The sequence below is a fragment of the Bipolaris maydis genome (genome assembly GCF_028858645.1).
Source record: "Bipolaris maydis strain C4 unplaced genomic scaffold PSV08scaffold_3, whole genome shotgun sequence".
Lineage (NCBI taxonomy): Eukaryota > Fungi > Ascomycota > Dothideomycetes > Pleosporales > Pleosporaceae > Bipolaris > Bipolaris maydis.
The window spans coordinates 491,370-515,619 of record NW_027093859.1 but is presented as its reverse complement, the minus strand read 5'-3'; the positions used below and the strand labels follow the sequence as shown (position 1 = coordinate 515,619).

The window sequence follows — 24,250 nt, the reverse complement described above, 5'->3', positions numbered from 1 at the left end:
TACACTACGTGGGTTGGTAGTGCAGTGCGCTAGAGAGGGGATGTATAGTACGCAGCGTATGTGGGTTTAGCTATGTAAGAAAAGGGCTGAATGTTGTGTTTTCCAGAAGCATAAGCGAAGTCAGAGTGAGAAAGAAGAAAGAGGCAAAACACGCAGAAGATGCTGATGACCATGACGTACAACGCTCCCAGCTCCTCACTCTGTTTTTAGACTACTTTGCAGAAAGGAAGCTTTGCCAACAGCGACGTGGCATGCGCTTCTTGCAGGCGGTTGAGTATTGGAATGTGGCATGGAGGAGGGTGGCAAGGCGGGGTGAATGGGCAGGTGTCAGATGGAGATGGGACGGAGTATGTGACTAGACAAAGCGATACTGCTTCGGTTGTGTGCGTGTCAGAAGCAGAGTTCAAGACACGATCTGTTGGGGCCGAAAGGGCTAAACTTGTTACTACGGCTACAGCTACGGCTGCGGGTGAGAATGCAATGCAATGCGCTGCCATGCCATGCGATGCGGCACGAGCCGTAGCTTGGTCGTTTTTTTAACTGCAGCTTAGTGCATGAGGGAGAGGGGCTCTTTGTTCAACCACATTTGTGTTGCTTGTCACGTTTAAGGTGCAGTGAGCAAAAAAAAAAAAGATAGTGTTGGGGGGGAAAGCAGTGTAAGCTTTTAGCAAACACTCCCATCCATCACTGCTGCTTTCTATATCCTCACACGAAAAAAATATCAAACGACAACGCAATCTTACATAAATACGAAACTGCACCTCCCCCTCTCTTGTCTTCTTTTTTGCCACCATGCACCTAAGTCTAGTATGCATTGCATGCATGCCCAGACATGCAGCTCGCCTCCAGCCCCGCCCAAAGATAGAATGACAGACATGACTTCGACATGCACAAAGTCCCGAGACTCATGTCTTTTCCCACATTCATGGGCGCATGCGTATACGTATGCAACAAATGTCTCAGGTAAATGTCGCTACAAAGAGCTGTTCGTCATCAGACCTGCATATAGGCCCTTCATCTCGGATCGAAAACAATCCCACCACAGTTGAGACTACGTAACCCAGGATATCACCTTTTGAGGTATCGCAACGCAAGCAGGGCAAGGGCAGACAGTTGGTTGCAGCTGTCAGATGGCAAGGGAAGAAACACACTCACCACTCAGTCAAATGCTGCACTCACGTCACCACCAAACCTCCCATCCCTTCCTTGCAACATCCACATACATCCACACAACGATACACACATGCAGCAGTGTCTCCCCCACCCCCCAACACGACCATCTAATCCCCTACCTACCTACCTACCTACCACATGTCCTCCGCGCCCGTCATCAAACCCACCCTCAAGACGCCACCATCATCATACGTAAGACCAAAAAAAAAGAGACCCACCCACCACCATCGCTTCGGCTTCCCCATGTTTGCACTACCCATCTATCGTCGCACACATGCAGCCTCTTACAGTACAGTATCCTTGCCCTCTCTCCCCCTCTCTCCCCACCAACACCACCACCGCCGGTCGTGATACGTAGCCATCAGAGACAAGAAAAAACGAGAGCCAGGGTTACCATGCACGGTGTTGTAAGGGTCGGGCTAGACCTAGCGGAACTGACAGGATATACAAAGTGCCACGCAGACAGCAGCAGTAGCAGCTTGAGACACGAGACGTGGGCCAAGTGGGCTGAGGAGGAGGAGGAGCAAGGTATTTTCGCTTTAGTACAGAGATGCATTTAACAAGTGTCGTGTGCAAAAGCACACAACCCCTTTTTTGGGGAGGGCCGCCGGCTTGACATGGAACATGTGTGTGTGTGTGTTTTCGTTGCGAGCATGTGAGTGTGGGATACATTGAGTGCAAGTAAGGGAGGTGGCATGTAGCGTCCGTTCGTCATGTGTGTTTGTGTGTGCATTTGCAGGCCGATTGGGGTTGGGCTCACATTACTACGTTGGGTTGTGAAAGCTTGTTTTTTTTCTCTCTCCTTTTGTACGAACCAAGGGGAACACGGTGGTGTGTGATTAGTGGTGGGAGAGGGTACATGGTAAGGCAGAAAGATAGAGAGAGAGAGAGAGAGAGAGAGAGAGAGAGAGAGAGACAGAAAGACAGAAAGATAGCAATGTGCGCAGGGCCCGTAGAAAGAGAGAGAGAGAGAGAAAGAGAGGGCGGACATGTGGGCGTGGCCATCATGTGTGCAGATGGTGCAATGAGAAGCTGCCGGCAAGCGCTCTTGCCTGCCCCCCCCCCCCCCCCCCCTCCCCTCGTCCAACTGTTTGCTCAACAAATACTCAAGGACGACGCATCACAGCCAGTCGATTAGGGAACGACGTGTAGTCACGATGCAGGCAAAAAGCTGTCGGGTCGGGGTCCGTGTGTACGTGGATACCAAGTTTCATTTGGCGCTTCGGGGCTTTGTCCTCGAGAAAAGAGAGGGACTCGCCAACTTCCACACAAGCGCTGTACTACATGCCAATAAAACATCCCAGTTCAAAAACAGTTGTACAACAACAAAATCCGCGCTTCCCCCAATGGGTCTATTAGAACTTATCAATACTGATTGGAATGTATGTGCCCAACAAGTCCCCATTACTTTTTCCCTCCAACCAAAAAGGGTAACAAAGACCCGCGACTGCGCTTGCCCTCTCGAGTCCCCCCGGACAGGGACGAGTCAAAGGTGTAGCCGCCGAAACAGACAGCAATTGTGCTCCGCAGGTGAGCACAGGAGAAAACAATTAGATGAACAATGAGATTAGCTGAAGAGCCATCGCTGCGTGGAGCCCACAGCGTGATGACGATGCTCGCTTTTCGCCCAATGCAGACGCATGCATCGCTTTTTTTTTTCCCAAACCGCCCAACAAACAAACACAAAAAACCGCCCCATTGAAGGGGGGGAGCGAGCGCAGTACGCCTCTAATAATGATTTAAACAAAGGAAATTCGTCGCTCTGATGAGTCGTGTCGTCGTGGCGCAAAATAAAAAGCGCCAAATATGTTTTGGGTCATTCACTCGTACTTTCGTAAAGCAGCCCTCTTTGCACCTGTCGTTGGGCAAAGAGGGCCAGTAATGTACAGTCGAACGCGACCAAGCAGAAAAGTTGGTCGCATGCGATGACGACAGAGAGGGTGGTTGTCCTCTGTCGCATTATCGTTCTAATATGCTCGGGTGCCGTTTGAGGAACGGCCTAGGAACGAACTAGGGAAGCGCAGGGGGCTGAGGAACCTGAAGAATGCGCGCTTACGTGAAGGGTTGACCGGAATTAGTGCGGCGGCTTGTTGCATGGGGCCGACAATGTCCTCGTCACCGAGATTGGGGAATTTACCCTCGCTCTTCGGGTCGTGGAGCGTAGGCATCTTACTGAGGGGTCCTGGCTCCGTGGGAGAGTATGGCGCAAGCTCTTCGCCAAGGGCAGCCGCATGCGCCTTGGCCATATCATGGTTCCTCTTCCATTCGGCGTCAATCTCAGCCCATTTTTGTTCGGTGAGAAGATAGTGCTTCGATGTCACTCCATAATGCTCAGCGGTGCGTACTTGGTGCTTTGCATAGTTGCGCCGCGCTTGGGCCCACTCGGCCAGATGCTCTTCGATAGACGCAGAGTCGCACACTTCTGGAATGTATGGCTCGGGGAGAATGGTGAAGTTGGCGTGGCCCAAGATATTGGCCCATCTGTCGTCAGGGCTGGCGAGCATTAGGGGAGGGATATCGGCCGATGCCACGGCAAATCCTGCGTTTGGTCCTCGCATGGAGGCGTAGGAGGGCTTCGAGGACAGAGGGGGTGTAGGGTAGGTGCGCGTTGGAGGGGTGGGAGCATAAGCCAGACCGACTGACTGACTCGCGTCAGCAACTGCTGGTGACTGCAAAGGCGACGAAGCCGGCACGTCTTCGGTCCGAGAGTGTACCAGCATGGGCGGTAAGAGTGGCGTAGCGGCATATCGCTCTCGTTCCACCTCGTCGGGATCAAAGTCAATGTCCATGGCATTGGCCCTGTCCACGTCAATGGCAAGTGGCGTAGGAACATCGTCGTTTACTTGCTCTCTGCTGATCAAAGCAGGGTTGGAGGTGGGGGGCGAGTATTCGGTTGCGAGATCGACAGTCGACGCCTGGTAGAGGGAGCCAGCGAGCGACGAGGAGCGTGTCGAGGGCACTCGTGAGGGCGTTGTGCTGCGCGATACCCTGCTGAGGTTGGAGGTGCGGTCGCGCACTCTGCGCGACAGCGAAGGGAAGCGCCTCTCAATCTTGCCAGCAATGCTGTGGGCAGAGGCTTCCAATGACCGTCTTCGCTTTGCCGATTGTAGTCCACAGTCGGCAGTGGTGAAGTACTCGTCCTGGGGGTCGTATGCCCTAGATATCCTGCAGTGCTGTGCATGACCATAGGAACCTTGGGTGTCGCCTGAGTTTGGATCAGCGCCGCAAAGGCAACACGTTTGCAGGTCAAACTCACAAGAGCAGCGGTAGACGTCGTGGTCAACAAAGTCGTACTCGCGCTCAAAGGGTTCCTCGGTCAGTTTGGGCAGCTTTCCCGAGCCATTGGGGGCGTCGGCCGGGTCGTAGGTTGGCGGGCTCGACGACAATGACGAAGCGGAGCTGGGAAAGCGGAAGTGACCACGGATGTACTGGCTTGGCGTGGGCGGCGTGGAGCACTCGGATGCAGAGTAGAAGCCAGAGTCTGCATTGGAACAAACGGACAGAGTTGGATCCTCGTACATGATTAACGAGCCCTTTGAAGCTTTGCGAAGGGCGGGCATGTGAGGGAAGACGAGCGGCTTAAGGTCGTGCATGGCGGTGGGAGGATGGTGGTAGGAGCGGCAGTTTGGGTTGGCGGTCGGGGCGTGATGTGGAATTTGCGCGCCGGATGCTGGGATCCCATCCCCAGCTTAAAGAGACAAGCGACCGAGACTGTGCGCAGGCAGAGGGCGGCCAGCACAACGCAGTCGATGGGCAGACTTGGGGCTGAGGGGGGGGTGGTGGAGAGGCGGTCGAGCAGTGTTTGGAGAGAGCGCGGGAGGGTGCCACGAAGCCGACCACGTATGTACAGCGTAGGGGTGGTGATGCTGCAGCGACAAAGTCAGCGCGTGCGGGCAGGCAAGCGGCGCCCAAAGCGGACAGCACGTGAGGGCGCAGGGCTGGGATAGGTCCAGCGTACGTACCGAGGTGCAGAGGCGATGCTCGATGCAGCAACAATCGACGGGGCAGCCAGCGGATGGGGGCTGGGAGGATGCGGACCGGTGTGTGTATGCACTGTGAGGCGATGGGGATGGCGGTGGTGGTTGAGTACTAGTTGGCAGCGTGTGGCGTGGACGAACAGGAGGGCGAGGGGAGACGGGCAGCGGGCAACGGGCAATGGGCAATGGTGGCAGGCGTGGGATGGGGATATACAGGCGGCAGTGACGCCCCGTGCAGGCTCCTTTCACTTCCTTGCCTGCACTTGCACCTTCACAGCACTGCGCGCGCCAAGGCCAGCGAGAAACCGTCGCCCCGAAGACGGGCTAGAGAGGGTCGGGTTAGCCGGCGCCGGCAGCTGTGAAAGCCAGGCCGGTTTCGACGACCAGGGCGGCCACTCGACCTGCATGGCCGGTTGCTTCAAGCATCCCCTGGCCCCAGGCACCGCCCTCAGCTCTCAACCTTCTCCTCCCAGCCAAGCTTCTGAGTAAGACATGCAGGAACATCCGCTCCAGCACACCTCCTCGCCCTGAGCCTCTGGGCTTGGGCACATGCACATGCCCAGGCCACACCCTGCAACCTGTGCTGTCCTGTGCTGTGTCTGTGTGTGTGCTGCCATCTAAAAGCACTTGCGCTGGTGCCGTGCAACACCGTGCTTGTCATCCGCCGTCTACCACTCGACCGCCGGGAGCACAGCCATGGCGGCCACTTGACAGACTCGTCTATCGGGGCAGCGCACCCACGCTCGCCTGCTTGCACTAGACCACAGGAGCCTTTGCCAACCCCCATGCTGCAACTGCTTGTGCTTTTGCTTTTGCTTTTGCCGCCCTGCCACTTGCGCTGGCTCCTCCCTTTGCCGTCTCTGCAGCCATGATGACATCCACTCACACACACACGTCTTCATCTTTTCTACCCCCACCCCTGCTTTCTTTTTTCTTTTCTTCCTCCCATCTGTCCCGTCTCGCATCCACGCGTTGATTGGCCCACTCCTGAAGCGTACCAAGGCGTCCTGGGTTGCCGAGTGCTAACAAACAAACATTGAACTGCCGTCTGAGCCTCGCCATCTTCTCACAAAACAAAGTTATCGCACCCCTCTCACAACACTCGCCCTCGTGTTTCAAAACAGCGTCCCTTATCCTTATCCCATCTCACGAGTCAACTAGTCGCTTGTCATTGACCACGATACGATACAAGCCTCGCAATCACACGCTGTGGGCGGTCTGTACCTGACAAAGTCACAAAGCCGCCCTACAGGGACACCAGGAGAGGTTGGGGACAGCCTTGGAGCCCAGCGGGAGAAAAAACCAGCATCCGACCATGCTTCTACGCCAAATCGGACACCTTTTTCCTGCGCGCTAGACCGTTGACCCACTCGTGATTGGCGCAAACCCCCTGTCGCGCTAAGCATCTTTTCCTGCTCCCCGGCGCCTTGCTTTCAACCGCCCCTTGTTCGCGCGTGCGTGCTTGCAAGCCTCATACCTCACCGCCAGCATTTCCTCCCCTTACCCCCCCCCCCCCAGGCTATGGTTCCCCGGTGTGTGCGCTTCTTTCCAAGCTTTCGGCAACGTCATCAACCTTTTCGCCTTGCCCTTGTCCGTACCCCGGATACCGCTCACTACTTACTCTAGTACAAGGTTTTGTCCCAAGGGAAGTGGGAAAAAAATTTTGCACGGGCCTAGTTTGTCCCTGCCGCGTTCAAGTAGCCCACAACTCCCAACAGATGAAAGAGAAGAAGTTTACGGAAATATGGAGCTTGCAATCGCTATTCCTCTTGTGTTATGCCGGCAACACGGTGACAGGCTCCTGGGTCCTCGCATCATGACGACAAGGGCGAAAACAAGTGCGCGTAGTCTCGGTCCCGGTCTGAAGTCGGCAGCCGCCCCGCTCGCTTGATGGTCTTTTCTCTTGCCTGGTCGCTGGCCAGACCAGACGGCACGGAGAGCATGCAGACGCGGGCGGGACAATACCGTTTGCGCCAAACCCATCCACTCCTGCTCAACGCTCAGCGTGCATGGCTTAACGGCCTCTCTCTCCTACTCGCCTGCCCTCGCACTGTAGTATATTGCACAAGAGGATCCCGGAAATTTCTTTGCAATTATCGAAAGTGGCTTACGTCAGGACAGACTCGACCACGTGTCGCCCTCGCACTGCTCCTTTGGCCTCCTCATATGCAATACGCTGCATACATATACTTACAGCACATAGTATTTTTCCTTGATTGATGACAAAAAATGCAAAGTAGTGGGAAAAAAAGCACGCAAACACTCCGAATGCCTGTCCGAGCGTCCATGTCCAGACCCCTCTAGTGGCGCTGATCGGTTGGGTTGACCGGATATGTTCCTTGGCCTAACGTGGCATAATCCACCGGTATGTTGAGCCCCGATGCCCTGCGCGCCTTTGAATCCACACAACATGGGTACTTTTGCTATCGATAACGCTTGTCTACGCCCACCGCAAATCCTGTCAAAACTCGGGATATCGGTGTGCAAGCAAAACCACATACATGATGTATATCATGCATGATTACCAGGCTCATCGCAATGCTCATCTCCACTCAACCCGCGGGGCCCCCTCGAGCCCCATCGTTGTGCGTGCGACAAGGAAAGAAAAAAAAAAGGTATCCCATAACTACCTCCAAACTATTGACGTGAACCATGGAAACAAGCAAACGTCACTAGGCAAAAAAAAGTACCCAATTTCATTCTTCGTACGGGCTCTTTTTTTTTCTCCCCCAAGAAAACGGCGTAGAAAAGAAAATAGAATATAGACTAATGCTGCGAACGAGCGCCAGGATCCATGTCGGCCCCTCAGCAAGCATACTCGAGCTCTATTTTCGCTCTGGTCCAATCATGACGCATCCGACTTGCTGACATCTCTTCATCCTCTGCCAGCGTCGTAATCTCCAATATTGGTAGAGTGGGGTAGCAGTTCGGTCGTGTTCGCTTTGACAATTCCCATCAACAAATCAGATCCAGTATTTGCTCCACAGTCTTCCTTGCTCGTCTGAACCTTCAAACTGCATCCATGTCTTGGTCAGCCTTGCCTTGTCTTCTTCTATAGCCGAAGACCCAGCTGCCTCGCTATAGACTAGGAAGCCCATGCCATGTTGATCGAGATGAAATCAGACGTACCTGAAAATCAACCTTGATAATGTCTACAAATCCTTCCGCCAGCTTGGGCTCGCGATATCGTGAAGCGAAGCCACTAAAGGCAACGTGGGGTAGCATAGTGCGAGATTCGCGGTTCGTCTATGTGGAAATGAACATCAGCAGGGATACCTCTCTGGACTACACTCTCGACAGCAAAAAAAAAAGGTATTCATAGCACTGGTGGACTCTTCATGCGCACACGCATTAGCTTTCCTCTTTAGGATAGTTCCTCCACAAGTCTCGAGTAGTCTGGAAAAGTCGTTCACACCAGCTGCGGCGGAAAGGATTGCCGCCATGCAACTTACTTCGGGCCCAACGTTCAACGCTCGAAACGTGTCGTTGTGCTCACACAGCTTAGGCGATGCTGTAAAGAGCACACATCGTAGAGGTACCTTGAGCTTCTGCGCTAATGCAACCCACACGGCTCGAGTGTTTGGATCGGCATTGGTGTTATCTGGTTCCGTTAGTCTCGTAAACGGCTTTGTCTGGGGTTCCGGGTGGACGTACCGATAACCACACTCGTACCCTCTTCGATCAGCGCAGTAGCTGACTTGACGCACTTCTCGCGCTGAATCCAACAAAGTTACTCAAAAATGCATACATGTCGCACGGCTCGTGTAGAGCAATGGCCAGTCAGCAACCTACAGTTTTAAGAATATCTTGGTTCACTCGTTCGTATCCGAGCGGTTGCAGATGCTTCCAATAGAACGAGGATTTGCCAGCACCGGGGCTGCCGCAGAAAAGGATAATCTCTGGCGATTCCGCTTTCGTGAACGCTACTAGTAAGATCAAGATCAAAAATTAGATCATCATATTACAAGTGCAACGATCAATAATATCAAACTTACGTGCAGATGTTGAGTCTCCACCCCGCCCCTTTACGAAAACGGTTGGATCAAAAGTTCGTATGAACGGTCTTGGCTCTTCGTGCCGGAAGTACTCCTCTGGCGTATGGAACGGTATGCCGACGTTAGCTGCAAAGTCTCTGAACGCCCGTTAATCTCCACATTTAGCAATGCTCGGCGTGGGGCAGGTAGTAACGGACCTGTCTGAACACGCGTGGTCCTTCAAAACACCCCCAGGCACAGCCTGACGACCGCCGGCATCCCCAACAAATACCGATCCGTCCAAGTCGACTGCCCCGGGTGTTTCGAGGTCGTGGTCTTCCAATAGTTCCTCCCACATGCCCGTCCTGGGCTTTCGGTACTGATCCCGGCTCGTAGCTGCATATATTGAAATTGGAAGATCCAGCTGGCTGAGCACTGCCGTCACCTTTGTTTTGAAGTCGGAGAGGCGCTTTTGATCGGACTTGACGGTTTTGGGGTCGGGCTTCAGGCTGATCCCGCCCTGGTTGCTGATGATTGCAATGAGGTAGCCATCGGCATGGAGGTCCTTGAGTCTTCCAGGCACACTACTGTCCCACCATTTCCAGTCGCTTGCATCGCGACTGAACGTCTTTCCCGAAGCCGACTTGATTAGTGTTGAGTCGAGGTCAAACGCCGCTATTCTGCGCTTGCTTGCTGTGGCTGCCTGCGTGGTTGTAGTTCCTGCTGCGCCAAAGCGCCCAACAAGCAAGCTATCCTTGATCACTCGCCACACCATTTTTTCCGGCTCTTTCTTTGATGCAGGTGTAAAGAAATTTGCGATGGCCTTGCCTGATCCACGTTAGTAGATCACGCCAGTATGGGGCAGCGGCAGACGCACTGGTGGTAGTGGACTGTTGCCGGCGCTTCGCTGCAGGCGGCGACACAGTTTTGCTGTTCGAGTTTACCCGCTTGTATGAACTCGATTTCGCATCCATGGTGCGTCTTGTCTTGTTACCGAGTGCGGTGCATAGGTGTCGTGGTGCTTGACTGCTGCGAGTTGTGTTGAAGGCCAAATATTCGGCTTAGTTACTTGCACCCGCCCTTCGGACGCGAAACACGAGTTCGCGAAATCACGTGCCGAGAAGGTCACGGGCATGCCACATCAACCAGCAGTAGCATGAGTTGAACCTTGCGCTTGGTGTGATATGAAAAGAGGTCAAGTCACCTCTAGTGTGAAATATAGTGCCGAATAGATTTCTATGCCTGCAAGGTTATGGGCTGGACATCATAGAGTGGGATACCTGTAACAGCCTCTACATGTGCTAGATCTCTAAACTAGTACAACACCTTGTAATGTCTTCATTGCACACTGATTCTATGAATAATGAACCAATACTATTAACGAATCAAGTCCTTTTCCTGGACCATCCCTCTGCATAGAACGTAACGTATATGAAATTATCTGCATGACTTCCAATATGTTTTGATTTTGTACATAATTGTAGTTACACGTGCTAAATTTCACATACCTCTGTCATATTCATATTCCACGTATCTTTCAACGCCAAAATCTCATCGTTATCCTAGTGGATGTGATTGCAGACGAACATAGTTCATCAGTGGTTGATGTGTGAGCAAGTCTATCGGCGCAAAAGAGTCTAACTCGGTAGGCAGCGGTAGCAGCTCGAATTCCCAGAGCACAAGCACAAAGAGTGTCTTCATAGTATGCATGGCGAGCTTTCGACCTTTTTGGAATCTCAGCGAGTGTAATAATGTCCACAAGTTTGACTGCCACGTCTGGAAGTGCTACTTACCAAAGCATCCTCTCGGACCAACCCCAAAAGCATGATTTGGACCTGCTTGTGGGTCGAACACAGAAGTACCATCTTCACTCGTGCGAAGCCACCTCTCAGGCATGAATTCAGCCAGGCTGTGCGGATCCCAAGTTTCAGTCCACGGCGACTTCGGTGCTTCTGATTCATTACCGCTTCTGCGCCTGCTGTCTGAGATGTCGAAGGGGGGAGCAGTTTGGCTTGGTCCCACATTCTGTGGACATGCGTCAGTAGCTGTTATTGGAGATAGCAAAGGAGTATCGATTTACCATCAGCCACACTTCAATGCCTTTAGGGATATGATATCCCAGAACTTCAACATCCTGTGTAGTGATTCGCCCATTCGACAGTGAGGTATGAGACGATCGTGTCATCTCCTCCAAAAATGCATCCAGATAAGGTATCTTCGTATTATGTATAGCATCGAGTGTTGGCAGCTCACCTTGCACACAAACGTCCTTCAACGATTCACGCAGAGCATTTCTTAGCTTAGCTTGGACTTCTTGATACCTAGTTAAAAATTTAAAGCCTGCGTATAGTCAGTCATACATTCGTATACTTGCAACGATGAAAAAGAAGTACCCCATTTTACGGTTGTAGGTCCTGTGTCGAAGCCAGCGAACAGGAAAAGGAAGAGCTCGTCCTTCACCATTGGGCTGTCATATTGCGCCTTCCTACCACTTTTCTTGGATTGTGCAACTTCACGAGCAATCAAGAACTCGGCTGCCGATTTGACATCAGCCTCAGAGCTTGTGGGTCGGTTGAACTTTTCCCATGCCTCGTCCAGCATCTGCTGTATGAAGCGATCCTTGCGCTTGACAGCTAGTCGAAGTTTTGGGTAAAATTTTAGTGCAAATGCAAGATGCCACGCACCAAAGGGAGACTTCAGCGCAATCTCCGGGCTACCCAAAACTTTGCCAATGTCTTCGTACACTGCAGAACGTTTGGCTGTTGGGAAGACAATGACTTCATGGTCGTGTACGATCTCTTTTACAGGAGGGTAGGATAGTGCTTCCAATTTGGCGCCTATGCCACCACGCGAGACACCAAATGCAACGGCGAAGATGCTATCATTCATAACCTCCTCCAAGTCCGAGGCTATGTCGAAAGGTCGGCCTTTAGCAGCAGCTCCCTTCGCTTTCCACAGCTGTACAACGGATCTCACATCAGAGTGGTTGTGTGGACCTGCCACATTCCGCAGGAAACTAGGAGACATTGTGTCTGCCATCAGCCGTCTACTCTCTCGCCAGTGGCTCGTAGTGCGGTGTCCAGCTCCCGCGTGGGGTACCACGATCCTAAATGGATGGCCAAAAATCTCGCCCCGATCAAACTCGCGAGTGCGGCGGGTCAGAATGTCTTGTGCCCTGTCCTCAATGTCAATAAGTGCGCGGAAATAGCTGACCGAGTTGACCTACTCGCGACTATCTGTGATGATTACCCAAGGTTTGCTGAGGAATGGTCTGATGAATATCTGGGTAACCGGGGAATTCAACTCGACACAGTGACTAGCGAAGAACGAGACGGTCTGTTTGGTTCTGGTCATATAACTGAGCATATCCGGTAGATCTCCAAGTAGTCTGCTCGCGCTGATCGTCTTATACGGAATGCCAGGTAGTGTTGTTGGCATGGCAGCTTGATAGACCAAGTAGGTCACTACAATGATTGCTACCGGCGCCAAAAGCCACCATGGAAGAAAGTTTATAGGCATGATAGATCATCTGCCTTATGTGAAGGTGAGTAAAAGGTTGTCTGGTCGCGATGGTACTGCTAATAAAACTGTTGTCGAGATCGAGGCGCTTGGAACGCCCGAATATATGGCCAGGACGTACCGTGGTCATGCAGCAAATATCCCTTGAACTACATGCAATTCAGAATCGACAATCCTACGATAAGGTTCTGGCATGACTGCAGCTTGAAGGAGTTCGGTTGATGTGTAATCAATGATCAGCTGCAGATCAACGATAGCTTGAATCTCACGTATTACCATAAGAGGCAGCTCTAAGGCTAACATGCAGCAAAAAAATGACTAATCAAAAGTGCCTAAGCTAAAAACTAGTTCTCGATTCGTAGGCGACAAGATTGTGGAACAGAAGTTGATTGGGCAATGGGGCGACAGAGGACTTTCAAGCGAGGGGAAAACAATTAAAGAACGGCAAGTACGTACTACTACTACTACTACTACTACTACTACTACTACTACTACTACTACTACTACTACGCAGCCAATTAGCGTGCACACATGTAACCGTAATACAGCAATAATAATAAAAAAACTATCAAGAACAGTTTGAAATTTGTGCGATGAATATTTTGATATGATGATTAGATGCTGCATTTTCCCAACAGCATTATACCAAGTATCCCAAGTATGTTGTCGAGAAAGTATGCGTTGTGACTAACCGCTCACGAGTTATTCTTATCGCCCCTGGGTATTCACTACCATCCGCGGACTCATTGGCGCTAAGTTAGTCAAATCCATACTGCTCAATACGGTAATGTACTTCATGGAGAAATGCAATGACTGCATTAGTATGCAAGCGACAATTACAAGAGGGACTTGCTAGTTGTATATACAGCTTGCGCATCTGCTTCATTGAGCCTTATCCAGTTCGTAACTTTACTTTCAATTAATTAAAAGACCTTCAGTCATGGCACATAGTACTCATACCACCGCTCGCGATGTCATTGCCGAGATCAAAGGCCAATCGCTTGTACTGCCTGATTTGTGGCAATACATGCCTGCAGACGACTGGCCAGTGGATTTAAATCCAGACATGCAGCGCCTCCGCAAGCATCTTCGAGAACGATTTCAGGGGTACGTTTCAATCGGATACAGCCGTGGCAACTGACGCTAACTGTGTGGTAGGATGATTGAGCGCATCCCGAGCAAGCGGCGAGGACTGCGTAAAGTCGAAGCGCAAGATCTGGGTCGCTTCGGCGCAGGATGGTGGCCGTATGCAGACTTTGAGCGCATGGAGACATGTACTGATCTATGTGCTTGGGTACGACCCTTCATTGCATTACTTGTATAACATCAACTGACAGTCTGCAGCTATTTATCTGGGATGATGGTGAGCAACATGTCAAAGCTCCACACGTGAACCAGCATGAACTAATGGAAAGCAGAGATTGATGAAGCAGAAGGAGAGTTCAACTCTGATTACGAGCATGCCCAGAGATGCCGCGAGGACATCATACATTTCGTACGGGAGTTGTTAGACCTGCCACCTTACAGGAAGGTCAACACGTCCTTTCGACCAATTTTAGAAACATCTCGGGATGTTTGGCAAAGACTTCGTAAGGACATGACGCTGCGTAAGCAAACTCTTCGGAATGCCAAGCAGAATGTTGGCTGAATTATGACAATGCATAGACGAACGACACAACCTTGCCAAGGAGATTCGCATCTACCTGGAAATGGTCGGATATGAGCAAGGTCTTCGTGTTGATCAGTCTTTGCCGACTCTCGAAGAGTATTGGCGTTTGAGAATGGCTACCAGCGCTGTAAAGATTACCACAGCGGCACTACTGTCAGTCTATCATCGAAGATATTCTGCTGTCAAAGCACCAGCCGCTAATTATTGACAGTTACGCATGCAAAGTACAACTGCCTGCAGATGTGCAAGATTCCAAGTTACTGGATGATGTATACGAGGCTGGCAATGGCGTGACCTCAATGTCAGTCGCCAAATTATTCTTATGCTCAAGTGGCTAGAGTGCTGATAAAACGCCAGTATGAACGATCTGCTCTCTGTGCAGAAGGAATTGGTGAGGTCCACACGTACAGTTAGTAAACTTGGCTACACAACGCTAACGAGTGCTTCAGGCCGCGGGTGCGTCGTCCTCGAATATACTATTCGTACTTTACGCCGAGACTGGCAGTCTCCAAGGAGCACTGGATCGAGCACTGGATCTGCTTGCGCAATGTTCGGCCGAATACGAGATCTGCACCGCGAGGCTCTATCGAGCCTATCAGGATCGCCCTGATATCGTGGAGGCTTTAGAGAAACTGGTAACAGGATGCAGATATATGTGCACTGGTAACCTGGCATGGAGGTATGTGATGTTATAATCTACTTGGACTGACTGGATCTAATCATATCATAGCCTTGCTACTACACGATACGGAGTCGTTGCTGAGCATGATGGGACCGTTAAAATATCTTTGTAAACGACTCTACTAAAGTCTATAACTGTTGCAGCCTATTGTAACGTAAATACAATAGTAACATATGTTATGATAGGCAGCGTAGCAGGTGTGTATGTAGTTAGTTGGCCAGTAACAGGGACTTGGTGAACGTGGGCTCTTTTGTAACGTCGCTATAGAAGAGGATATAAGCATGAGGGTATTTTTTTTAGGTAACAACGTCGCTAGAACTAACAGTATTAAAGCTATGTATTCTGATCCTTAAACAGTATTTTATATTGACCTAGAAAGTGTTTTGGCACGCTCCTTGATGTGATGTGCTGAGTCTGCGCGCGGCGGACACTCCTTGCTTTGTGCTCTCCGCTGCCTCCAGATATCTCTGTTTTCCTTTAACCTCTTTGCCTCAGGATGTTCAGTTGTAGATATCTTTGCTAACGCAGCTAGAGCCTCCTCGGTCACCCTCTCGCATTCTTCGACTTTTCCCAGCGCGTTGTATGCTGTCGATAGCTCAATCAGGCCGCCAATTCTATCAGGATGAAACTCGCCTCTTCCTTGTAATGTGTAGCGCTGTCTTTCAGTAACATCAAGTAGGTAGGTTACCGCCTCCGCCCATCTTTCCTGAAGCACCCAAACTCGGCCAAGGTGATAACGGCCCCAGAGATAGGCGATGTGGCCTTCGCCTAGATTGCGTGCAGCGATAGGTAAGCCATATTGAAGAAGTGCTTCTGCCTCATGAAGCATACCCATCGCACATTTTACAAGAGCGAGGTTTACCATCGCAAGTAGTGTGTAAGCATGCTCCTTGCCAAGCTTTTCCTTTCTGATCTCCAGAATCTTTATCATCATGGCATGCGCTTCATCCAAATGGTTTTTGTCCCCCGTCCTAATGGCAGAACTGCAAAGGTGCTCACGCGCTTCGAGTGTACGTGTATGTTCATCTCCATGCAACTTCTCCATTCCTTCTGATGCGGTGACAAACAGTTGACGGGCACGAGTCACATGCTCTTTGGTGTAGAACATGAGTAAAGTCTGACCAAGCCAGTCAATTGCATCGAGAGTATCTTCATGTTCCAGGCCGACCAGCCTAGTGAGACCCTCAACCGCCTCTTCTTGGAGAATTTTGGCCTGACTAAATTTGCCTTGTAAGAAAAGCGCCTTTCCAAGAGTGAATTTGGCTACCAGCGTCTCCTGATGATCGACGCCTAAGAAAAGCACACAAGCGTCCAAGACTTCTTTCTCCAGCTTAGCTGAGTCCTCACTTTGGCCAAGGTTGAATAGGGTCATGGCCAGTAGCCTAGTGGCACGACGAGTAACAGGGTGCTTCATGCCTAGGATTTGGCTCGTGAAGTCTTTTACTGCAGTTTGTAGTCGCTTGGCCTCCTCCCATCGTCCATTCTGCATGTAAACCAGACTGAACTTAGCATATGTTATAGCTTTGCCCCTGTCAAAGCCGCCATCAAATACCGGCCATGGTTTCATCCGTGCCATGCGTTTGTCCCTCATGCGTTGCTCTATAGATTGCTGACATTGGCGTACGTGATCGACGTGGGGGAGGATATGTTTCCGGACTTCCTCCTCCTCTTCTGTATTGCCAAGCGGTGGGATCAGAATGCAGTGTGATAGTAGCATTGCGGCTGCTTCGGCCCAAACTCCTTGCGCTGCAATACTCATACCAGGTCGCTCACGCGCCCATTTGTGTACAAGAGGGTGCATAGAGTAGCTTTCGGAGTTGTGACCTTTTATTATGAGTGAAAATTGAGTCAACTGCCGTAAAGCTAGACGTAGTCGATCTTCATTCATCGCCTTCTCATCACGTCCATCTCGGATGACCTGTAACGGTTTAGCGAATGCTTTCAAAGAAGCAAATGATGGTGTAACCTACATTGGGCAGAACGGGCGGACTTCGGTTCTGGTAGAGGTAGGTAAGGACTAAGAACGCGGTTTCTTTGCACCATGTCGACCAGTCGGGTGCGGGCTTGGCTGCCTTGGATCGACGTTCATTCATTCTATCCTCGACTTCCTTCCTATGTTCAACCTTGGCATTCTCGATGGATCTTTGCAAAAAGTCGTATCTAATGTCTTGGTTGTGAAGAAATGCAAATGTATCAAGCAACTGAAGGGCGTCTCGAGATGCTCTTGTTGCTCGGTCCTCGATAGCTTCTCGGTTCAACTCGAAAGTTGAGAAGACACTCAACTCGTCGGCGGCATCCTTGTCTCTCACTGGAAGTCTGGTTTGTCTCGTTGCTTCCCATTGGCGCTCATAGTAATGTAAATACTCGCTCAGCTTACAATACTCTTCGCGGATGGCCCTGCCCGCATGCGTGATTGCCAATGCAAGATAGCCAAGGGCTTTCGTGATCTTTAAAGCAATGCCGGATACGACCGTGTCCCATGGTTCCGACTGACCGGCTGCTTTCAGTAGCAAGCTACTTGCATCGCTGGTACTCAGTCCTTGGAATTCAAAAAATCGATCACCAGCAGTACCATACATCTTCTTCCCGGGGTCGCGGGTTGTGACGAGAACGTGACCTCGATTGCCTCGTGGAAAATAATCCGCAAGCTTGAGGTCAGGATCATCAGCATTGTCGATGATAAGAAGCCAAGGAAGACTTAGGTTTGATAGCCAATGGAGTGCAGCATTTTCGTTGAGATCGACTTTTCCAATCTTCGACACATTCTGAGAGAAGGTCTGTTTCAACCGCGACCGGCTGCTACCATCTACCCAAAAGACTCCCCAGAAGCTAGACGTGACCCATCAGCAGCGTTGCATAGATTAGGAACCATGTTAGACTAACTATTGACGATTGTCTTCAGCAAACTTGGAGCAGAACTGGGTCTTCCCCGCGCCTCCAAGCCCATACACAATGAAACGCTTTTGCTCTGCCTTGATGGCTGATGTACCGCGTTGCTTGCGAGAAAGACTTGGTAACATCCAGCTGCGCAAGCGTTTTGCGTAGTCTTCACGACCAGTATAAAATGGATCGACAGGCTTCGGAATATCAAAATGTTCGTTTGTCACCGAGGCGTCGGACGCTGGATTGTGCGCAATGTTATCAATTGCGATACCGAGCTGGTTCACGACTGACACGGACTCCATATTGAAGTCGCGATAGGCTGTTGTGGTAGTCACAGTTTCATACAAGGGTAACGATGTGTGCTGCGCCTGTTGCTCCATTCGACTCTTCAATTCCTGGAAATCAACTACCAGTTTGTCGAGCTGGGCATTCTGATCCTTGCGACTTTCGCGAGTGGACTGCCTGCCTATCGGTCAATGGAAGCAGTTGGGATGACTGGTCCACTTACATGGAAATGAAACCAAGCAACATTTGCAAGGCTCCCTGATATGTATTGATCTGGTCTCGAAGTCCAGAGATCATGCTGTCTTTGCTTCTTTTTTTACGCGCTTTGTCCCAACCATCCAACCTTCCAGTAACTAGCTTATGATCACCGTAGATGGACTGTACCGATTCTTCAAGCTTCTTTGTAAGCTTCTGCCCGTTCTTGAGAGTCTGTCCTGTGCTTGTCCAAAGGCTCCTCTCTTCGTCCCCCATGTCGACATTCGTCATACTCTTGAGATATTCTTTCTCGAGATGACCATGAACCTTCTGAAGACCTTCGACCTCGTTGATCAATCCTTCAATGTCTTCATCCATAGTCTTAGCGGCTGCTTTGATGTCTTTGAGGTAATCGATGAGCCGAAAGGCAACATCACCGATTCCTACACCCGCAGCCACCAATGAGATAGGATCAGCCATATTTCACGCTGTCTCGAGCCAGTTGCCAGGCGACAAATGTTTGCGAGGTTGCTCGTGCGAAGGCTGTGCAGATTTTCGACATAGACCACGTAGTAAAATGTCGTCAGAAAACAGATTCAGAACGTTTGCACTGCATAGACAAGCACTGTGTAAGATGAAGCAGAAGAATGTTTTCTAAGGTGATCAGTCGGCGGCCGTAGGAGCGGTATTGCGCTGATCAAGAAGGCAAAAGGCGGCTGCATTTACAGGCATGCATGCGAGCGAGTGCCTCCATGACCTTGGATCGCTATGCATTCAGCCGGTAACCGTCGAGGGAGGGTCGAGAAACACGGATGTAACATTGGAATAGGCTCAGCAGGCCGAAGGCGCGTCGCGGGCCAACCGTAACCGAGTACGCTAGCGATGGATCAGCCAAAATATTCTGACTGGTCCGTTGATAGGTTCAGCCCCGCAGGTCATGGCCCTCGGCCTGCCACACTTTTTGATCCTGTGTGCTGATTAGGGAAGGCGAAACGACTGTGCCGCCCACTTTAATCTGGGGGCGGAATGCCAACCGTAGAAGTATCTCTTTGATGTCCTCATGCCTGCAGTCTGCAACTACGAGATTCCTTTTTGATTTTGCCATCTTTGGGCTGGAGACGGAATTATAGCTATGATTACCTTGAACATTAACTTTACAGGCAACAAAGCCTCTATGCTCGCAGCCTTACTCTTCATTATTCTTCCCCTTTGGGGATACAGGATCTGGCGTCGCCAGATTCAACGTAAAGTATGCGTGTTCAGGAAGACTTTTGTTGTGCTACTGACATATAAGAGGAAGAAGATCAATATGCGGCGCAAATGGGATGCAAAGCACCACGGAGGTGGGCAGCAAAATGGCCGCAAGGCTTGGATTTGCTCCTCAAAGCAGGGCAACACGCAAGATCCCAGACTATCCTGCAATTTTTCTTGGACGTAGTGGACTCCAGTGGTCCTACTCATGAGCAACAGTTGCGTAGGTTCCACGGGCGCCGTCATGCAATTGACACTGACAAGGAACAGTTGGAAATCGCGGCATTAACACAGTGGAGCCACGCAACATAGAAGAGATTCTTTCGACACAGTTTGAGGGTTCGTAGGCCGTGCTTCCTTGAGATGACGGAAAAGGCTGACTTTCGTGAAAGATTTCAGTCTTGGGCTCCGACCTAAGCATTTTGCCCCATTGATGGGAAGCGGCATCTTCACCCAGGACGGTGCAGCATGGAGACATTCACGTGCTCTTCTGCGACCTCAGTTCACTTCGAATCGCTACCAGAATTTCGAGGAGATGAAGAAGTCGGTCGAAAGCCTCGTCGATCAAATATCTCCCAATAGCGTAGTCGACTTGCAGCCGCTGTTCTTCCGTTTGACTTTTGATACGACAACATTCCTTCTCTTTGGCAAGACTCTGAGCTCTTTGCAAAGCAGCGACATCGCTGGAAAAGAGTCTGAATTTGCGGCGGCTTTCAACTTAGGCCAGGACTACCTATCGCATCGTGGCCGGTTGGGAGACTTGTACTGGCTTGCCAATACTCCAGAGTTCTGGCAGGCTTGTAAGACTTCACACCGCTTTGTTGACGATGCAATTCAGAACGCACTGGATGATGCTGAGAAGCCGAAGCCTAAAGAGACGGAAGACGAGGACACGAAGAATTACGTGTTCATTGATGCTCTTATCCAAGAAACCAGGAACAAGAAGGAACTCCGTGATCAGTGCCTCAATGTCCTCCTTGCGGGAAGGGATACTACCGCGTGCTGCCTCACTTGGACCTTGCGCTTATTGGCTCGTCATCCTCAGGTTTTGGAAAGGTTACGAACAGAGATAGAGGAAGTAGTAGGCCTTGGAGAGCATGCGCCTCAGCCAACTCGGGCGGATCTGAAGAAGATGAGATACCTCGACCTGGTATTGAAAGAAGTACTTCGTCTCTACCCATCGGTGCCGGTTAACTCCCGTGCAGCACTCAAGACAACAACGCTGCCTGTCGGAGGAGGCCCGGATGGAAAGTCCCCGATATTAGTGAGAAAAGGTGAAGCCGTCGGTTATTGCGTATACGCCATGCACCGTCGCACGGATATCTATGGGGAAGATGCCCACGAGTTCCGCCCTGAGAGGTGGGAAGATGGACAATTGTTGCGCGATGTAGGTTATGGGTACTTGCCCTTCAACGGCGGGCCTCGAGTATGCCTAGGCCAAGAGTTTGCCCTCCTAGAAGCGGGATACACTGTAGCGAGACTAGTGCAAAAGTTTCCTTTCTTGACTGTCCCACAAGATGAACCTATTGTGGCAACCGGAAAGGAAAAGCAGGTTCTAACGTTGGTGGTTGCTTCGGGAGATGGGTGCCGTGTACATATGCGTTCGTAGACTACTATTGCAAACAAGACACAAGGCGATATCCGTTCTTTCCTCGCGAGCATTCTAAACTGACTAATCATATTACATTCAATCACGTGCTCCATATTTCTCGATGTACATGTCAATCCACTTTGCCCTGCCATTCATCAGCATGATGCAAAGACTCAACGCGGTCGTGCTTGGGTGGCAGGAGCTGGAGGAGGCTTGTACTTGACGCGAGGGTCTTGAGAAAGACGATCGGGCAAGAACAAGTTGACGCAACCCTTCATTTGTGTCTGAAACCTCTTGAGCTCGTTGACGCCTGCCTCTAGCACGGCAGCGTTGTTAAAGTCCTCAATATGGACAGTGGCATTGAGTACGTAGGCTCCGCTTGGATCCAAGAGATGGAGTCCAGTCCAGGTAGGGAGTGTGACCTTGGGAGCCTTTTGGATGCTGCGAGCGCCGGGCTCATGGAGAATGCGGTGCAGGAATATGACGACGTTGCCGTGAACGAAACGGTATCCTTCGACGTAGTACTCGGTGACGAATCTGGGCTTTGGTCAGAGGGGGGGCACCAGCATCACGGTAAGAGGCAGTCTAACTGGTTTGGCCCGGAGGCGAGCATATAGGCATGAGGATCGCCAGACAGCAAGTCAGTGGTGTGTGTGAAGCGGATGGAGACGCCTCTGTCACCAGTGTCTGGTATATCCTTGAAAACAAACGACCACACCGGCTCGTCGCCATCCTCTACATGTGCAGACAGCGGGGTGCCGCCCTGTGGCAGTGTGCCTTGTTGAGGAGCAAAATCATCTTCGGTCAACTTCTGGACCAGCTGGGTGTGGTACAGGACGACGGGGGCAGCATGCTTTGCCTGTTTCTGGGCGACCGTCTGGGTGCCTCCACGGCGGCCCAAGTTGGAGCCGGGCTCCTCAGGCTCGCGCAATGGCTTGTAGATGATGTGCCGCTCGTAGATGCGCTGGGGCTGCATGGCCGCTACGCCAGCGAGTATGTTCAGGACCTGCTCATAGCGGGCAAAGGTGACCTGGCCGTAGAGGTTGAGCTCGTGCATGGTGGCAAGGGCGGAGCGGCCGTCGGAGGAGCGAGTATCAATATGCAATTCCCGGTGGTCAGGATGCGGAGAAAGGCCGTGGGGTCGATAAGGACGGGCGGGCGTGTACGGCGTTTCGATTGGTGGGGAGGGACGCACTTGCAGAGAACAGAAAAGACAGCCGTGGGCTGGCCGGCGCGGCTGCAGGAAGCTATGGCCGGCCTGTGCGAGAACGACTCCCACGACTGCCCTGTTTGTCCGCCCATGGCGTGCGGGACGGGCTGGCAGTTGCGACGAGCGCCAGCTTTTGCTTTCTGCTCGTTCGACCGTGGGCAGACACAACCCCAGCCACGCCAACCAGCAAGGCGCTGAGCGGCTTCGGCCTTAGCGCTGTCCCCGCCCGCGTGAAATAATATTTATGTCCTGCTCTCACTCAACCTGCTCGGCTCCCCTCCACCAACCTCGTCGCCTGCCTCTGCCTCTGCCTCTGCCTCAACACCTGACGCCTCCTTCTGTCCCACCGACCTGTTGCGCCTCGTCGTGAGACTCCAATTCCGCCCAGCCCGCCTGGCTCTACTTCGGCTCATTTCTGCATCTTGATACCACCCGAACCGCTGTCTGCCCTCCGTACCACCACCACATACATTTCGCCATGAACGCAACCAGGGCACTCGCTCGCCAGCCCATGATCCGCTTCTTGGGCAAGCGCACCACTCCTTCGCGTATGTTGTACAGCAGACGGGCCCTGCTTCGCATAACTAATGTTGAGTCGCAGACATTGACCACACCCCGCACGTGCACCCAGCTTCTCACATGAAGGAGCTTCCCTCATCATTCAAGGCCTACCGACAAAAGGCACAGCAGCACGGCCCGCTCAACGCAAACGCTAGCGGCCTTGTCGGTGGTCACATTGGCGGTGCAGCTGGCAGGAACCTTGGTCCAGTCGAGGCCGGAAAGGGCCTGTACTTTGATCGCTCCGAGCTGCCTGCCCGCTTCCAGAACCTGTCATGGACCCAGGCCGAGATGGAGCTGCTCGAGTCTGGTGGTGCCAGCCAGTTTGCGTAGATGGGCAAAAGATAACGACGCCAAGACAAGGCAATGGCTGGACGGGCTAAGACGGACTGACGTTTTACGTTTGCGCGCTCTAGTGCGGGGCAGAGAGGATCAAAACTGGCAAGGAGACACGGCATGAGAGCTAGACACGAGGTTTCGCGACAGAAGTGAGGGGCACATGGCTGCTTTGGTTCAATACCCATTGAGATGGACATTTCGAGGATACTGGCATTTGGGATACGGCATGGTTTTTTTTTACAATCTCTTTTCGCGGGTTGCTAGGGACTGTATTGGAACTGTATGGGTACTGTATGGTGACAAGAACGGCATTCATTACTTATTCAACACGAAATGCATAAACAATTGATAATTGACCTTGGTTCTGTGTCGCTTGCATGTGTCGCGTGCACTTTGTATCGATTCACGCATTTCTCACTTGCCAGACAAGCAACAATGCAGCCCCACATGCATTTTGATGCCTGTGCAATTCTCCATCTGCCCGAATCACACAATTGACTGCGACAATGACCGTTACAGCGATGGCGACATTGTACAACTAGACACGCAACTACAAACCCCCACATCGTTGACAATGCGCCGCGGAATCAACTCGGACAGTCTTCGGATGAGTGGGTAAATCCAACTCCACCATCCCACCTGGCGCCTTCCCACAAGCTACCTCGGCACACATCCCCGCCTGACCCAACAAGCACACACAAATCAGCATCTGACAAACAAGCCAGTTGGCAAACCCCCACTGAAGCCGATAATCCGATTTGTTTTCTAGGAAGCAGCGGTCGCAAACGATATTCCATGGCCTGCTCTTGGCACACCCAATCGCAGCGCATCAAGCACCGTAAGCTTATGCCCAAGTCTAGAATTTCGGATTTTACAAACCAAATATCAATAGCAGCGCTGGCATGTGTAAATCGCATGGGGAAATAACAATGTCGGTGGGGCGG

At 51.6% G+C, this 24,250-nt stretch overlaps 8 protein-coding genes across 8 annotated transcripts; 3 read left to right on the top strand and 5 right to left on the bottom strand.

Moving 5' to 3' along the window:
- Positions 1-3,122: 3,122 nt before the first annotated feature.
- PSV08DRAFT_385780 (uncharacterized protein) lies at positions 3,123-4,766 on the bottom strand (the record flags this gene model as incomplete). The annotated part of the gene is made up of 2 exons (XM_014221290.2): positions 3,123-4,378; positions 4,430-4,766. The coding sequence occupies 2 exons, from the start codon at positions 4,764-4,766 to the stop codon at positions 3,141-3,143; spliced, it is 1,575 nt and encodes a 524-aa protein (XP_014076765.1). The 3' UTR covers positions 3,123-3,140.
- A 3,347-nt stretch (positions 4,767-8,113) lies between these two features.
- PSV08DRAFT_407786 (polynucleotide kinase 3 phosphatase-domain-containing protein) lies at positions 8,114-10,455 on the bottom strand (the record flags this gene model as incomplete). The annotated part of the gene is made up of 8 exons (XM_066093783.1): positions 10,002-10,455; positions 9,343-9,952; positions 9,146-9,282; positions 8,943-9,076; positions 8,805-8,865; positions 8,603-8,751; positions 8,280-8,396; positions 8,114-8,164 (listed from the first exon to the last, which is right to left on the bottom strand). The coding sequence occupies exons 1-8, from the start codon at positions 10,096-10,098 to the stop codon at positions 8,114-8,116; spliced, it is 1,356 nt and encodes a 451-aa protein (XP_065949533.1). The 5' UTR covers positions 10,099-10,455.
- A 117-nt stretch (positions 10,456-10,572) lies between these two features.
- On the bottom strand, positions 10,573-12,743 carry PSV08DRAFT_217315 (cytochrome P450). The gene is made up of 5 exons (XM_014221288.1): positions 12,351-12,743; positions 11,518-12,299; positions 11,205-11,464; positions 10,918-11,149; positions 10,573-10,848 (listed from the first exon to the last, which is right to left on the bottom strand). The coding sequence occupies exons 1-5, from the start codon at positions 12,641-12,643 to the stop codon at positions 10,682-10,684; spliced, it is 1,734 nt and encodes a 577-aa protein (XP_014076763.1). The 5' UTR covers positions 12,644-12,743; the 3' UTR covers positions 10,573-10,681.
- Positions 12,744-13,583: 840 nt separating this feature from the next.
- PSV08DRAFT_348310 (isoprenoid synthase domain-containing protein) lies at positions 13,584-15,106 on the top strand (the record flags this gene model as incomplete). The annotated part of the gene is made up of 9 exons (XM_014221287.2): positions 13,584-13,750; positions 13,802-13,937; positions 13,988-14,006; positions 14,062-14,250; positions 14,309-14,465; positions 14,524-14,613; positions 14,670-14,703; positions 14,762-14,991; positions 15,043-15,106. The coding sequence occupies 9 exons, from the start codon at positions 13,584-13,586 to the stop codon at positions 15,104-15,106; spliced, it is 1,086 nt and encodes a 361-aa protein (XP_014076762.2).
- Positions 15,107-15,355: 249 nt separating this feature from the next.
- On the bottom strand, positions 15,356-18,837 carry PSV08DRAFT_217312 (uncharacterized protein; the record flags this gene model as incomplete). The annotated part of the gene is given in 5 exon segments (XM_014221285.1): positions 15,356-16,932; positions 16,977-17,066; positions 17,078-17,823; positions 17,878-18,339; positions 18,386-18,837. The coding sequence occupies 5 exon segments, from the start codon at positions 18,835-18,837 to the stop codon at positions 15,356-15,358; spliced, it is 3,327 nt and encodes a 1,108-aa protein (XP_014076760.1).
- Positions 18,838-19,441: 604 nt separating this feature from the next.
- PSV08DRAFT_28877 (cytochrome P450) lies at positions 19,442-21,366 on the top strand. The gene is made up of 4 exons (XM_066092585.1): positions 19,442-19,606; positions 19,654-19,831; positions 19,879-19,947; positions 20,001-21,366. Exons 1-4 carry the CDS (start codon positions 19,490-19,492, stop codon positions 21,215-21,217), a joined length of 1,581 nt encoding a protein of 526 aa, XP_065949532.1. The 5' UTR covers positions 19,442-19,489; the 3' UTR covers positions 21,218-21,366.
- PSV08DRAFT_273139 (mediator complex, subunit Med18) lies at positions 21,239-22,298 on the bottom strand. The gene is made up of 2 exons (XM_014221283.1): positions 21,790-22,298; positions 21,239-21,736 (listed from the first exon to the last, which is right to left on the bottom strand). The coding sequence occupies exons 1-2, from the start codon at positions 22,254-22,256 to the stop codon at positions 21,373-21,375; spliced, it is 831 nt and encodes a 276-aa protein (XP_014076758.1). The 5' UTR covers positions 22,257-22,298; the 3' UTR covers positions 21,239-21,372.
- A 226-nt stretch (positions 22,299-22,524) lies between these two features.
- PSV08DRAFT_273119 (uncharacterized protein) lies at positions 22,525-23,662 on the top strand. The gene is made up of 2 exons (XM_014221282.2): positions 22,525-22,957; positions 23,011-23,662. Exons 1-2 carry the CDS (start codon positions 22,888-22,890, stop codon positions 23,298-23,300), a joined length of 360 nt encoding a protein of 119 aa, XP_014076757.1. The 5' UTR covers positions 22,525-22,887; the 3' UTR covers positions 23,301-23,662.
- The last annotated feature ends 588 nt before the right edge of the window (positions 23,663-24,250 follow it).